The sequence below is a fragment of the Lutra lutra genome, chromosome 9, assembly GCF_902655055.1.
Source record: "Lutra lutra chromosome 9, mLutLut1.2, whole genome shotgun sequence".
Lineage (NCBI taxonomy): Eukaryota > Metazoa > Chordata > Mammalia > Carnivora > Mustelidae > Lutra > Lutra lutra.
In genome coordinates, this window is record NC_062286.1 from 80,973,713 (window position 1) to 80,990,129 (window position 16,417).

The 16,417-nt window shown below is 35.9% G+C and overlaps 1 protein-coding gene across 2 annotated transcripts in view; it reads left to right on the forward strand.

The window, feature by feature from the left end:
* The window catches only part of EIF5B (eukaryotic translation initiation factor 5B), an 80,610-nt gene that overhangs the window by 26,690 nt on the left and 37,503 nt on the right, over window positions 1–16,417 (forward strand). For both annotated transcript variants that reach the window (XM_047745070.1, XM_047745069.1), the window contains exons 2-6: window positions 8,383–8,508; window positions 8,634–8,718; window positions 9,561–10,236; window positions 11,511–11,728; window positions 12,104–12,254. In XM_047745070.1, coding sequence (XP_047601026.1) covers window positions 8,383–8,508; window positions 8,634–8,718; window positions 9,561–10,236; window positions 11,511–11,728; window positions 12,104–12,254 — 1,256 coding nt within the window. The remainder of the gene's footprint in view (window positions 1–8,382; window positions 8,509–8,633; window positions 8,719–9,560; window positions 10,237–11,510; window positions 11,729–12,103; window positions 12,255–16,417) is intronic.

The following is a 16,417-nucleotide window of genomic DNA, read 5'->3' on the forward strand; positions in this document are numbered from 1 at the left end:
TATTTGACAGAGCGAGACAGTGAGCGAGGGAACACAAGCAGGGGGACTGGGAGAGGGAGAAGCAGGCTTCCGGCTGAGCAGGGCTCTGAGCAGGGCTTGGGACCATGACCTGAGCCAAAGGCAGCCGCTTAATGACTGAGCCACCTAGGTGCCCCTGTTTTTTGTTTTATCTTAAATCTCATTGCCACACCCAAGATCAACAGATTTTGCATTTTTTTTTTAAACTCCGTTGTCTTGATAGTAAGCTTAATAGTAAGTCTTGAAATAGGGTAAAGTCCTCCAACTTTGTTCTTCAGTATTGTGCTGACTATTCAGTCTTTTGCTTTTCCATTTAATGTGTCAAGTCAGTTTGTTGATATTTGCAAAGCGGTTGAATCTGTAGATTAGGGTGAAAAGAATTGACAACTCTATTACCTTCCACTGCATGATCTTGGAACATTTTTCTGTTTGTTTAGGTCTTGATCTCTATTTCTTGTTTGCTGAGTATTTTTTATATGAATAGGTGTTAGGTTTCATAAAATTTATTTGGTGTGGCAGTTAATATGATCATAGGTTTGTTTTTTTTTCCATAGCCTGTTGATGTGGTTGATAACATTGCTTTTCTTGCATTCCTAAAGTAAATTCCTCTTGGTTTTGATATGTAATTTTTTTTATGTGTGGTTGGTTTGATAGTATTTTTTGAGACTATTTGTACATGCAGATACTCATCTGTACCTTATGTCTTTATCTAGTTTTGCTACCTGAATAATACTGGCCTCAGTGTTCTTTTCTTTCTCCCTCCCTCCTGCCCTCTCCCCTTTCTCTGTTTCTCTCTCAAAAGAGTTTGTGAAGGATTGAAGTTAATTCTTCTTCTTCTTCTTCTTCTTTTTTATTTTATTTTATTTATTTGACAGAGAGAACGCACACAGGCAGAGGGAGAAGCTGGCTCCCCACTGAGCAAGGAGCGCAGTGTGGGACTCAAGTCCAGGATCTGTGACCACAACCTGAGCCAAAGGCAGAGGCTTAATTGGCTCAGCCACCCAGGCACCCCTGAAGTTAATTCTTTAAATGTATCATAGAATTCATCAGTGAAGCCGTCTGGTCTGGGCTTTTCATAGTGGGAATCTTTTAGGTTAATGTTTCAGTTGCTTATGAAAGGTGAATTCAGATTTTCTGCTTTTCAATCAGTTGCAGTAGTTTGTCTAGGAATTTGTCCATTTCATCTAAGTCATTGAATCTGTTGGCATGGCATATAGTTGTTAACAGTATTTTTTTTTAAGATTTTATTTATTTGAGAGAGAGAACACAAGCGGGGGAGTGGGAGAGAGGGAGAGAGAAGCAGACTCCCCTCTGTGCAGGGAGCCTGATGTGGGGCTTGATCTCAGGACCCTGGGATCAAGGTCCTGAGCTGAAGGCAGACGCTTAACAATTGAGCTACCCAGGCACCCCAGCAGTATTTCTTGTATTCAGATCTTGCATATCTGAAATAAATTCCAGTTGGTCGTAGTGTATAACTCATTTTATACATTGATGGATTTAATTTGCTACTATTTTTTTGAGGATTTTTACATCTTTGTTTATGAGCAATACTGTAATTTTTTCTTTCACTGTTTTTGGTTTCGATTTTTGGGTAATGCTGGCCTCACAGAATGAGTTAGTAAGACTCTGCTTTTATTTTCTAGAGATTGTGGAGAAATGGTATAATTTTTTTCCTTAAGTGCTGTAATTCACCAGTAAAATTACTTGGGGCTAGTGCTTTCTTTTGGAAGGTTATAAATTAGTGATTCAATGTGTTTACAAGATACAGGCCTTTAAGGTGAAATAAAGGATAGTATTATAGCTGTACATTAAAAGGATAAAGAAAAAAGATACTTTGAATAATCTCTGTACACATGAATTGATAATTTTGATGAAATAGACTAACTTCTCAAGGTGTTGAAACTCACCAAGGTGAAATAGACAATTTGAAGAGCCTGATGATGCCTGTTAAGGAAGTTGAATTTATAATTTAAAATGTCCTGAAAAAGAAATCTCCAGAATCCGACGGTTTTACTGGAGATTTCTACCAAATATTTTTAGAAGAATTAATAGCAGATCTGTATAATCATTTCTGGAAAGTGGAAGAAGAGACCCTTCCAGATGTTTTTATGAAAGTAGTATTACCCCGATTTCAAAGCCAGTTGAAAGTGGTGTGCCCAAAAAAGAAAACTATAAGCTGATATCCTCATAAATCTAGATCGCGTAAGTTGCTAGTGAAATATTGACAAATAGAATTGAGTACAACTACATTATACACCTTACCAAGTGGAGTGAATTCAGGTGATGAAAGATGTAGAAACTGATCAATGTAATACACCCCATTAACAGGTGTTAAAGAAGAAAAATTATTACACCAGTTGATGCATAAAACAGTTTTTCTGTTTTTATTTGATACAGAAAGCTTTTGACAAAAATACATCACCCATTCATAATATAACTCAAAAAACTAGAAATAAAGGGAAACTTCTTCAGTTTGAAAAGGTATCTACAAAAAGCCAGCAACTTACATATTTAAAGATTTTTTTTTTTTTTAATCTGACAGAGAGAGATCACAAGTAGGCAGAGAGGCAGACAGAGAGAGAGGAGGAAGCAGGCTCCCTGCTGAGCAGAGAGCCCGATGCGGGGCTCGATCCCAGGATCCTGAGATCATGACCTGAGCCGAAGGCAGCAGCTTAACCCACTGAGCCACCCAGGCGCCCCGCAACTTACATATTTAGAGGTGAAAAACTCTTTAAGTTTCCTCTGAGGTTGGAAATAAGGCAAGGATGTTTGCTTTCACCACTGCTGTTCAGGATAGCACTAGTTGTACCCAGTGCAATAAAGAAAAAAGAAATGAAGGAACACATCAGAAAGGAGTAAAACTGTTCTCATATGCAAACGGCATGATGCTTCTAGAAACTGTCCATTCTATTTATTTATTTATTTTAAAGATTTGATTGATTTACTTATCTGTCAGAGAGAGAGAGAGCAGAAGCTGGCAGAGTGGCAGGTAGAGGCAGGGAGGGAAGCAGGCTCCCTGCCGAGCAAGGAGCCTGATGTGGGACTCGATCCCAGGACCCTGGGATCATGACCTGAGCCGAAGGCAGTGGCTTAACCAACTGAGCCACCCAGGTGTCCCAAAACTGTCCATTTTAAAACTTTAGAACTAATAAGTGAGTTCAACAAGGTTGCAGTGTAACAGATCAACATAAAACCTAATCATATTTTTGTACATTAGTAATGAATATGTAGAAACTGAATTCTAAAATCTCCAATTATTTAAAAAACACTAGTTTCGTGAAAATTTCAGAACACTGATGGAAGAAATCAGTGATGTAATAAATGGAGAAACGTACTGTCTTCCAGTCTATGAATATAACATAATGAAGGTGTTCTTTTCAAATCTTTGTATATAATTAATCAAATTTCTAAAACTGTATATAATCAATACAATTTCTAAAATTATAGCAAGTCTTTTTTAATAGATACATAGAAGTTTAAAATATATTTGAAAAGTCAAAGTTAAGAATAGGTAAAACAGTTCTCATAATGAATAATAAAGGGAGAGAGTCATTCCACCTGATTTCAAAACTTACTATATAGGTCCATTAATCATGATTGTTAATATCAGAGGGAGACACACACAGATCAGTAGAGCAGAATACAGGACTCAGGAATAGCCCTATGCAAGTATAGCTAAGTGATTTTTGACAAAAGTGCAAAAGCAGTTGAGTGTAGGATGGATACTTCAAAATGTTGCTGGAGCAGCTGAGTACCCATAGGTTAAAAAAAAGATTAAAATGGATCATAGATTTAAACATAAAACATTAAAGCACACAACTGTTAGAAGGTAAGAGGTTTTATTTTCAAGTCCTAGAGCATGGTGAAAAATTCTTAGTCATTACGCCAAAAGCATGATTCATAAAATTTTGATAAAGAGCATCTCATGAAAATTAAAATTTTTCCTTTGATTAAAAACCCTGTTAAAAGATGAGCTACAGACTGGAAGAAAATTTATATAAACCATATTTAACCAGTGACTCAGAACATAAAACGAGTTCTCAAAACTCAACATTCAGTCAGTCCAGTTATAAAATGGGCAAAGGATACAAACAGACATTTAACTAAATAGTACATATGAATGGCAAATAAACGCAGGAAAAAATGTTTTAATTACTCTAGCCTTTAAGGAAATGCAAAAGGAAACTAGGATGAGATATCACCACATATCTGTTACAGTATCTTGAACAGTAGCCATAATATCAAATACTGGCTGGGATGTAGGACAAAAAAGGACATCTCCATACATTGTGATGTGAATATTAAATGGTAAACTCACTTTAGAAAATAGTTTGGCTGTTTCTTAAAAATCTACATATAACTTTTTTTTTTTTTAAGATTTTATTTATTTATTTATTTAACAAAGAGAGAAAGTGAGAGAGGGAATACAGGCACAGCTGAGCAGGTAGCCCGATATAGGGCTCAATCCCAGGATGCTGGGATCATGACCTGAGCTGAAGGCAGATGGTTAACAACTGAGCCGCCCAGGTGCCCCAGTCTACATATAACTTTTAATAGCTTTATTTTTTTTAATATTTCACGTATTTTTATTTAACAGAGGTCACAAGTAGGCAAAGAGGCAGAGAGAGAGGAGGAAGCAGGGTCCCTGCCTAGCAAAGAGCTGGACGGGGGGCTCAATTCCAGGACCCTGGGACCACAACCTGAGCTGAAGGCAGAGGCTTTAACCCACTGAGCCACCCAGGCGCCCCAATAGCTTTATTTTTTAAAGTCACTAAGTTAAAACATTTTTATTGTTTTGATAGAGGAATGTGGCCTGTGAAAACACAGTACAACAGAAAATGGCTTTTTATTTCTTTAAACCAGTAGTAAGTTTAGGATAAAGGATTGGGGGCTGTCACAGGAAATATTAATAGGAATGTTATAGCTTTGTTAAAGGAAAAAGTAAGTGGTTTGCAGAAAGGTATACCTATAGAAAAATACTTCTATAGAATCCATAAAGGTTTTAAAGCTTTTTTTTACCAGCATGACTAGATTTTAGATTTGAGTCTTTGGTTTATTGAAATCTTAAAGCTGTAGTTTGTAGTGGGCAGGTACAGAAGTAGCGCTGAGAGTGTAGGTATCAAGTTTCAGCTGATAACTGTGTGTGTGTTACTTTCATTCCTTTCATTGTAATATCGTTGGCCTTTTAGGACCTCTTCCTGAGTCTGGGGCAGAAACTTCAGTACATATTGAAGGAACACTTCAGAAACCATTGTGGTTAAGATTTAAGTTGTGTTGTGTATCCCTGATACATTTTGTTAGGTATGTTTGAATTTTTCAGACAACTTCAGAAACATGATGATCTCCTATTTTTAAGGAAGGCAGCACAATTTTGGTATCAGATTTGGGCATGAGTTCCCGGTGTGCTATTTTCTAGTCTTTGTAAATTCTTTTTTATCTTTGTCTTTAAGCTTAACTTCATAGAGTTGTTATGAGGAGTAAATAATACATAGCATATATAGTGGTTGATCAGCACAATGCTTTGATGTATGAAAAGCACTCAAAAACTATCAGTCTTGGGGTGCCTGTGTAGCTCAGTTGGTTAAGTGACTGCCTTCGGCTCGGGTCATGATCCTGAAGTCCCAGGATCGAGTCCAGCATTGGGCTCCCTGCTGAGCAGGGAGTCTGCTTCTCGCTCTGACCCACCCCCCTCTCAAAGCTCTCTCTCTCTTATTCTCTCTCTCTCTCAAATAAATAAAACTTTAAAAGAAACCATCAGTCTTTCATTACTAGCCAGAAGAAGCCTCAGACTCAACAGCATACAAAGGTAGTCCTATATACTGTTATCCTGGAGATGTTTGTTTCAGTAATATTTATCATAGAGCTAAATAAAAACAAATGACTGCTCTGGAAATATAGCTAGTCACAAGCTATTCTGATAAGATGAATTTAGTTCAGGTGAGAGCTGGCAGATTTTTGGAGGTGAGGTGCCAAGCTTCTGTCATTAACCATCTTCCCATTTCACCTTGTTTTTAGAAGCTTCTGTGGTGTGAAACACTGGCAGAGATGCCTTTGGAGATACTGCTGGGTGATACTTGGCCAGACTTAGGTTTCTGTTATGGAATGGGACCTAAGGGATAGTTCTTGATTCTTTCCCGTCTACATACAACACATCCAATTGGTCACTTAAATGCTGGTGATTGATCCCCTCAATATGTATCTTACATCATTTTGCCTGCCACTGCTGCAAGTCAGGTTCATTATTTCTCATTATAAATAACTATAAAAGCTCTGTAACTGGTCTTCTGCCTCCTGACTAGTTGGGATTCTAGTCTTCCACTCATACCAGAGGTAGATTTCTAAAGATTTTAATTATTTATTTGACAGAGATCACAAGTAGGCAGAGAGGCAGGCAGAGAGAGAGGAAGGGAAGCAGGCTCCCTGCTGAGCAGAGAGCCTGACACAGGGCTCCATCCCAGACACGGGGCTCCATCCCAGGACCCTGAGATCATGACCTGAGCCGAAGGCAGAGCCTTTAACCCACTGAGCCACTGCCCCGACCAGAGGTAGCTTTTTAAAATGCAAATTTAGTTATGTAAGGAGAGTTAATAGTCTGTTACTGTGGAATCAGAACTTTTGGGTTCAAATCCCATCTCTGCCTTATGTGATCCTGGGTGAATTCTCCCAGCCTTGGTTTCTACATTTATTAAAAAGGGTAACTACTCAAATTGGGCGCACAGTCTCTTGGGAAGTTTGCTAAAAATACCGTATCTAGTTCCCACCCTGTTCCTGGGTCCCTTGATCTTAGGTTGGGTCAGGAAGTCCGTAACTTATGAAAAACATCTCAGTTGGTTCAGATACCCTTTTATGAGTCTTCTTAAGACATCATGTACTTCATCTTTAGGTTTTTATACTTCTTGTGTCTGATATATGCATACCTGCTTTGTCCAGCTCCTTCAGTACTTGGTTCCAGGCTTGTCCTCTGCTAGGAAGTGTCTGACTTTCTGATTGTGGATTTCATGCTTCAGGAAGTCCTCTCCAGTGCAGCAGTTCAGTATTATATAATTTTTCTCAAGTACACTATCTAAAATATAAGACAAAAGAATTAGTTCTGGACAGCTGTTATAAAAGCATAAATTCCTTCATTTCTTGGCATTTTGCAGTTCCTGTTTTATTGATTTGCTGTTTTCTTCTAAGATCCTTGAGAATAAATTTTGTATCCTCAGTGTCTTATTAAGCTTAAAATTATATTTATCATAGACCTAAAAGTTATTCTCAAGAAATTTTCTTTACTGAAATGAAGCATCTTTATAATAAGGTATGCAAAGTGGAGGGTCATGTTGCATGAAGTCTTTGTTTTCTTTGTTCTTTTTCTTAAGATTGTATTTATTTGTCAGAGAGAGAGAGGGTGAGCATACAGGCAGGGGTGAGTTTCAGGCCAAGGGAGAAGCAGGCTCTCCACTAAGCAAGGAGCCCGATACAGGACTCAATCCCAGGACCCTGGGATCATGATGTGAGCCAAAGGCACATACTTAACCAATTGAACCACCCAGGCGTCTCGAAGTTTTTATTTTCTTACTGTGTCATTTATTTGGATTCACCTACCTTTCATACTTGTACATTTCAGACTGACTGACCTTCTTGGTTTTCTATAGTTTAAACTGAAACTTAGTTTGGTTTATTCCAGTATATGAAGGTGAGGACACTGTGGGATAGAACTGGAAATGAAACCAAGAATATAAAAGATTATGAGCAGATTTGGTTCTGGGTTTTGGATATTTTATGTGTTTTATTTAGTAAATCATTCCTGATTCATTTAGATTTGGATGTGTGGTCATGTTTTGCTCAAGGCATTCAAACTTTGTGCATCTTAGTTTTCCTCTTGGCAAAATGAGATAATAGACTAGATGGTCTCTAAAGTTCCTTCCTGCTCTAAAATTTCTACTATTCCAAGTCAAAATGAATAGCTCTTCAAATATTTAGGTGTTGCTATTAATAATAAAGTAATAATACTTGGTTTTATTGTTTAAGCTCTCTCCATTTTATAAATAATTTGTCTCAGGCACACATCAAAAAACTTTGGTATCAACAAAAGTTAATTTCCTTTCCTTGTTACCTCGATTTTCCTGGAGATGTTCATTATAGTTCTTTCTGATTTGAGTGTAACTTTATTGAAACAGATGCAGGGAGGCTGATTGATTAGTAGATAGAATTCAAATACTCTCATCAAAGAACTTGCCAAATGATTTTTCTCAATGGACTGCTAATACATGAGAAAAAGCAAAATGTTAAAAAAAAAAAAAAAAAAAAAAAAAACCTCTCTGTTAATGTGATAGATTGTTTTGCTCTTGAGTAACATTTAGGTCTTCTTTGTTTTCATTTAAGTGCCAAGGATGACATTGATCTCGATGCCTTGGCTGCAGAAATAGAAGGAGCTGGTGCTGCCAAAGAACAGGAACCTCAAAAGTCAAAGGGGAAGAAGAAAAAGGATAAAAGAAAGCCAGACTTTGAGTAAGTATTTCAAATATATTTGATTTTTATTAGTTTTGGTATGAGATTGACCTATTAAGCTAATTCAGTGCCTCATAATTAGATTTTAATCCTTTAATTTTAATCAGATTTTAATCCTTTTCTAGTGAAGATGATATCCTGAAAGAACTGGAAGAATTGTCTTGGGAAGCTCAAGGCATCAAAGCTGACAGAGAAAGTGCTGCAGTAAAGGTGAAAAACAGACCATTGTTACCTATTTTGTGTCCTAGTGCCAGTTTTGGGGAGCTGCTTTTGGAAGCTTTTGAGCAGTGTGAATATATTTAAAGTTTCTATAAATTCTGATGCCAAAGAGGAAAAGAAATAATGTGTTTTAAAACCTTTCACAGATATAAGAACATTTTATTCAGGAATTTAAAGGTATTTTGTGGTATGTTGCCTAGTCATAAAATTGGTACATTGGAGATAGAACATTTCTCATCTCCAGTGTTCTATGTTCGTTCTTTTTCATTCTTTGAATTTGTATAGCCTCAAAGTAATGGGAAAGTGATAGGCATGTTTTTTCCTTTCAATTTCCTCGTAGGCTCTGTATGCCATGTGAGAAGGTAATGAATGTGAACTGATGACTAGTACTTCAGAGCACCTGGATTTTGAAATTTACAGTGAATGTCAAATGTGCCTGAGGCCTAGGCTAGCTTCTGGTATTTGGTTGAGTTTTATTTTCTTATAGAAAGGACCTTATTTTGAAGTTGTTTTGAGAGTTTTTTCTATGTGTACTTAGTAAAATACGTGATTGAGAAGTCTGTTATTTTATTATTATTTTTTTTAAAGATTTTATTTATTTATTTGACAGAGAGAAATCACAAGTAGGCAGAGAGGCAGGCAGAGAGAGAGGAGGAAGCAGGCTCCCTGCTGAGCAGAGAGCCCCATGTGGGGCTTGAACCCAGGACCTGGGATCATGACCTGAGCCGAAGGCAGCGGCTTAACCCACTGAGCCACCCAGGCGCCCCATGAGAAGTCTGTTATTTTAAAAAATAAAATGTAACTTAAAATTTTTAACAATGGAAATTTTTTAGCCAACAGAAAATAATGAAGAAGAATCCATCTCAAAACAAGATAAAAAAAAGAAAGGACAGAAAGGCAAAAAACAAAGTTTTGATGATAATGATAGTGAAGAATGGGAAGATAAAGATTCAAAATCAAAAAAGACTGCAAAGCCAAAAGTGGAAATGTACTCTGGGAGTGATGATGATGATGATGATTTTAATAAGCTTTCTAAAAAAGCTAAAGGGAAAGCTCAGAAATCAAATAAAAAGGGGGATGGATCAGAAGAAGATGAGGATAACAGTAAAAGAGTTAAAGAGCGTTCCAGAGTAAATTCTTCAGGTGAAAGTGGTGGTGAATCAGATGAATTTATGCCATCTAGAAAAGGACAGAAAAAAAATCAAAAAAATAAGCCAGGTCCTAATGTGGAGAGTGGGAATGAAGATGACGACTCCTCCTTCAAAATTAAGACAGTGGCCCAAAAGAAGGCAGAAAAGAAAGAACGTGAAAGAAAAAAGCGAGATGAAGAAAAAGCAAAACTGCGGAAGCTGAAAGAAAAAGAAGAGCTAGAGACTGGGAAAAAAGATCAGAGTAAACAACAATCTCAAAAGAAATCTGAAGAAGAAGCTGTAAAATCCAGAGTGACCCTTGATATTGGAGCAATCCCTGCCTCTGAAGAGAAAGGAGAGACTCCCACAGCTGCTGAAGGTTGGTAATACTACCAAGGAAAGGGTTGAAGGCTTGGATTGGTAGTCTGAGTTTTGCCCCAGAATCATATTGCTTTTTGCCCTTGGATGTACAGGGACTTAAATTATAAGAAGAGGACTTGTAAAAGTTATATCTAAGCACTTTTGATTTCCATTGTTAAACATTTGTATAGTATAAAATATCTTTAAAACGGTTTGTGTACAGAGTAGGACTTTTTTAAAGAATTTCCCTGTGAAAACAGTTTTGCTGCTGATGATGACTGGAAGTTGCCTAATGATAAGTTTATTCCTTTTGATATCTCAGTGTCAGGTAATAATTCTTTCTTGTTTCAAGGTTTTTTTTTAATTTTTATAAATACTTTCCTGTTTTTAAAAACCCAATTCAGTCTATGAAATAGAAAAGTAAAAACATGCTAAAATTAGTTAACATCTTTTAAGCAACATAAGCCAGGTTTTTATGCCAAAACCAATTAACAAAAAATAAGTTTTCTAGCTAAAATCCTCCTCCTTCAGAAGGAGAATAAAGATCAAATGATTCACATAGGTTTTTTTTTAGACTAGAAAGCTTTTAATGGAAAAATTGACCTACCTTTTTTAACCAAATTTTTATTGTCTGGACATCTTTGAGGATTAACACCACAAAAGTAACTTCATAAACTTTAGCTCTTAGAATATATGTTTTTTATTTTGTCCTTCTAATATCCCCTTAAGGTTGGCATCATTCCTATCATCCCCATTTTGTAGAGGCAAAACTAGCTACAGAATTTAGGCAGGAATTCAGATATCATGGATTAAGAGATACATTAAATACAGTGTATTTTCTTCCTGCTGTCAGGATCCTCCTGTCTTCTTGGATACTCCAGGAAATTTAGAGCAACACCAGTATTGTGGGCTTCTAAGGAGACAACTGGGTGGTTTGAGTTATTCTATCCTGGGTCCCCCCTTGATAGACCTTACCCTGCTGCTGGCATCAGCCTTGGCCCAACATGGTCTTCGAATTCTGGGGTTTGCACATCACTGCTTTAGGAAATAACTTTTTTTTTTTTTTTTTTTTTTTTTTTTTAAGATTTTACTTATCTGACAGAGTGTACGCAAGCAGGAACAGCCGCAGAGGGAGAGGGAGAAGCCAGATCCCTGCAGAAGAGGGGGAGCCCAATGTGGGACTTGATCCCAGCACCTTGGGATCATGACCTGACCTGCTTAACCATCTGAGCCACCCAGGTACCCAGGAAACAACTTTTTAAAAAACACTTTGCCTCTATTCTTTTTTGGTAGATGACAATGAAGGAGACAAAAAGAAAAAAGATAAGAAGAAAAAAAAAGGAGAAAAGGAAGAAAAAGAGAAAGAGAAGAAAAAAGGACCTAGCAAAGCCACAGTAAAAGCTATGCAAGAAGCTCTGGCTAAGCTTAAAGAAGAAGAAGAACGACAGAAGAGAGAAGAGGAGGAACGCATAAAGCGGCTTGAAGAGTTAGAAGCTAAGCGTAAAGAAGAGGTATGTTTTCGTGAAGTTTTGTTTAACTTCAAGTCTCTGGTCTGTAAGATATCATTAGCCTTTTAATTCTAAAAGTGTCATAGTTGTAGTTCAGTTATGTTATTATTCTGATACAAACAAGATGAAGCAATGCAGAAAATCTTACCTTTAATTTCCTCAGATGCAGAGATTGGTTATGACCCTTGCCAATACTTAGTCTACTTTCCTGATATTAATACTTACTATGTACAGCCATTAAAATATTCATTTGGGTATTCCTAATGTAATAACTTTACATGTATCTTAAGAGCTTTATATTTGAGTTTGGGTTCTTTACATTTAAATTTTATAATTATGCCAATATAATTTTTGTCTTATTTGTATACTCTTATGCAGGAAAGACTAGAACAAGAAAAGAGAGAAAGGAAGAAGCAAAAAGAGAAAGAAAGAAAAGAACGCTTAAAAAAAGAGGGGAAACTTTTAACTAAATCCCAGAGAGAAGCCAGAGCCAGAGCTGAGGCTACCCTTAAACTTCTACAAGCTCAGGGTAAGTAGTATTTTTAATTAACTGAACAGTCTAGAAGCTTCTGGCATACAGCTATAGGTCTGTGATGGAAAAGGGAATTGAATTAAGTCAGAAAATCCAATGAAAATGCTGTGGAAAAAGTCAAATAATAATTAAAGAATAGGGATACCAGGCTGGCTTAGTTGGTAGAACATGCAACTCAGCCTCAGGGTCACGAGTTAAAGCCCCACACTAGGTGTAGGGCTTACTTTAAAAAAAAAAAAAAACAAACTAAAGAATAAGTAAGATAAATAGATTATTCTGGGAGATGACTTCTGTAAAGTGTGCTCTAAACATTCTGTTTTACTTGTATTTTGCTTTAGTATGTATCTTTAACAAATACTTTTTAATGCTAAGTAGAGTTTGTATTATATAAACATAATTCCTTGACAGCATTTGGTTTTCTATGTTTAATTTTTCCCATTATCTGTAAAATGTTTTTAATAATTGATTTGTTCAAATCAGGATCCAAATTAGATCCACACATTGCATTTGGTTGATATATCTGGCTCTCACTGATACCACTACCCATTCTTGTTTTTGGCATACCCTTTATTAGTCACAGATACTGGATTATTCTTTAGAATTTCTCATATTCTGGATTTATATGATGCTGTTTTCCTGTTGTTGGCTAATAGACGTTTCTGTCCCTTATAATTTCTTAGATATAGCAGCTTGACTTCTTCCAAGTGGTACTGTGTATTTCGTATTGCCTCATGTCAGGAGGCATGTGATCTGGTTGTCTCACTTCTAGTGATGTCAATATTGATCATTGGGTTTAGGTATTGGCACCTTTGTCTATTATATAAGTACTCCACTGACTTTTTCTAATTATAACTTCATATTCAGCCTAATAATTTAATGTCCAGCTGGTGATCATTGCAGAGTTTTGATATTCTGTCATTTCTTCTACACTTACTAGCATTCTTTTAAAGAAAAGCTTTCCCTGAAATGTAGTTCTTGCAGAAAAGCTAGAATAAATGCTTAATTCTTACACTTCATTAATTTTCAGAATAATAAATTAGTGTCTTAGCTACTTCAGAGGTGATCAATGTGTGTAATTTTGTTTTTTGGATATCATTTTCTGCTATTGGGGTTTTATGTAATTACATGGTTTTATCTCATAAAGTCATTCATGTTTTTGTATTTAAATTGTTCCATCTTTGGCCAGCCCGAGCTCATTCAGGTTGGTTCCTGTGAGTTTTCCTACAAGACTACAGTATTCTTAGACCTCTTCCTTGCTTCCCAATACAAGTTATCTAAGTTTTATCCTACACATTTTCTGTCTTAGATCTGGAGGAATCACCTGTTTATTCTTGGTCCCTTGGTTCCTTTTTGTCAATCTGGACATATAATTGATTATGTTTTTGATAGATAAGATGATTTAAAATAGTATCTCTGCTCCACTGAGAAAATATTAGGACCTCTCAGTTTCCTGTTCTTATATTTCATAGATTTTTATATGACAGTAATTTTGGTGCTTATGTTATAATTACAGTAATAGGTACCATTTATTGTGTATTTATTACATAACTGATGCTGTCATAAACCTTTGATATTGTCTCTTTTCTCATAAAAATCTTATAGGTATTTTCATTCCCATAATTTAGATGAAGAAAAAGAGACTCCTGAGTTTTAACAGCTTGCCCAAGGTCATGAAGCTGAGATTTAAACTGATCTGTATGACCACCTCTTAATTGTGCATTATATGTTCAGCTGGGAGCAATAAATATGGAGAAACACAGTACTTAGATTTCAGAAACCTTTATTCTAAATTTGATATAGTTTTTTAAAGATGAAATTAGAGAACAGATATGAGTACAACGAGCACCCAGATACCAGACTTGACAAGTAACTACCTGGAAGGCTAAAAACACTCATGAAGAAATTGGGATGGGAGTAATTTGGCAATCTTAGTAAAGTTTTATGGAATAGTTTGACTTGCACTTATGAGATTAGATGAAAAAAAATTTTTTTTTAAGATTTTATTTCAGAGAGCAAGTGCAGTCATGAGGGGGGAGAGTGGAGGGAGAATCAGACATCCCACTAAGCAGGGAGCCTGCTGATAGACTCCATCCCAGGACCCTAGGATCATGACCTGAATTGAAGGCAGACATTTAACCAACTGAGCTAGCCCATGAGTCCAGGAGGAACTCTTACTGAAAATTAGAAAGTATCTTGAATTTGGAAAAAAAAACAAAAAGGAAAGTACAACATATTGAAGTTTGTGGGATGCAGCTAAAGCAATGCTCAGAGGGGAATTTGTAGTATTAAATGCTTGCTTTAGAAAAAAAAGGTCAAATCAATAGTCTAAGCTTCTCATCTTAAACTAAAAAAATAGAAGAGCAAAGTAAGCAAAAAGAAGAAAGTATAGAAAACAGTGCAATATAAAACAAGACTAATAGAGAATCATTGAAGCCAGAAGTTAGTACTTTGAAAATATCAATAAAATTGATAAACTAGACCAGCTAACAAAAAAAGGAGACAAGGCACAGATTACCAATACCAGGAGGAAAGAATGGGAAGGAATAACATCATTACAGATATTAAAATGATAAGGCAGTACTGTGAACAATTCTATGCTAGTAGATTCAAAAGCTTAGATAAAATAGGGCTATTCCTTAAAAGATATAAACTGTCAAAACACATAAACATTATCCTGGGAATGAAGGCTGGTTCAGTTTTGAGAATGAGTAAATATATTTAAGAAGAAAAAGTACATCATCATCTTATGGATGTAGAAAAGTCCTTTAACAGAATTCAGCATCCATGTATGATAGAAATTCACAAACTGGAAATAGAAAAGCTCCTTATTTGCTAAAGAGATCTACATAGAAATATTCAACCATTGCACTTAATGATGCTAAATCTTAATATTGTAATTACGACAAGGATGTCCACTCTTACTCGATCATTCCATGTTGTACTGAACTTCTAGCGTGGGCAATTAGGAAAAAAAAAGTGAAAGACATACTGATTGGAAAAAGTAAAACTCTATTCACAGATGATAGCTGCCTACATAGAGAATACCATGGAATCTAGAACTAAAAAAACCCACAAAATGCTACAACTAATAATTGAGATTAACAAGGTTATAGATAGGGCCAGTATGCAAATATCAATTGTATATCTGTATGCTAGTAGTTAACAGCTGGAAACCTAAACAGTATTATTTGTAGTAGCACCCCCAAAGTAAATTGAAATTCTTCAATATAATTCTAATATTTGTGGGATCTATATGCTGAAAACTATAAAAACATGAAAATAATCAAGGAGAAATGTTGCATTCACAATTGGAAAACTTGATACTGTTGAGATTATCAGTTCTCCAAAATGACCTTTAGATTCAGTGCAATCACAGTCAAACTTGCAGCAGGATATTTTGTGAATATCTATAAACTGTTTCTAAAATGTGTATGAAAAGGTGAAGGAGTTAGAATGGCCAAAATATTTTTGGAAATAATATACTTGGAGTACTCAAATATCTGATTTCAAGACTTACTATTAACCCGTGGTAATCAGTACAGGGTGATACTGGCAAAAGCAGCAATAAAGACAGATTAATAGAATTGTCTGTATACGGTCAGCTTTGGGGAAAAAGCAGTTTAGTATGTAAAATACAGTGTTGGCAACAACTGATGCTAGAACAGTTGGGTGTCTAGATGCAAAAACAAAAACCCAAAAGCCTAGTCCTAAATCTCACACATTATATAAACATTAACTCAAAAAGATCGTAAATCTAAATCTACAGTATACAATTACAAAACTTTAGGGGGGAAATAGTAGAAAATCTTTCTGACCTTGTGTTAATGCTTAGTTTAACTTAAGCATAATTCATAAAAGGAACGTATTTCGGGAAGTCCAGTTAAAAATTGCTCTGCAGAAAACATCACTGAGAGTCCATTCAAAGACAATACCTGAAAACCACATATCTGACAAGGATTAATATGCACAATATGTGAAGCTAACTCAGTATTCAACAATAAGAAGAGCAACAGCCCTATTTAAAAATGGGCAAAAGAGTTGAACAGAACTATAGGCAGTGAAAAGAATGTTTAACATTAGTCATTAGGGAAATTCAAATTAAGACCACAGATATCATTATATATTTATTGAAATACATAAATTTTAAAAACTTGCCTTTT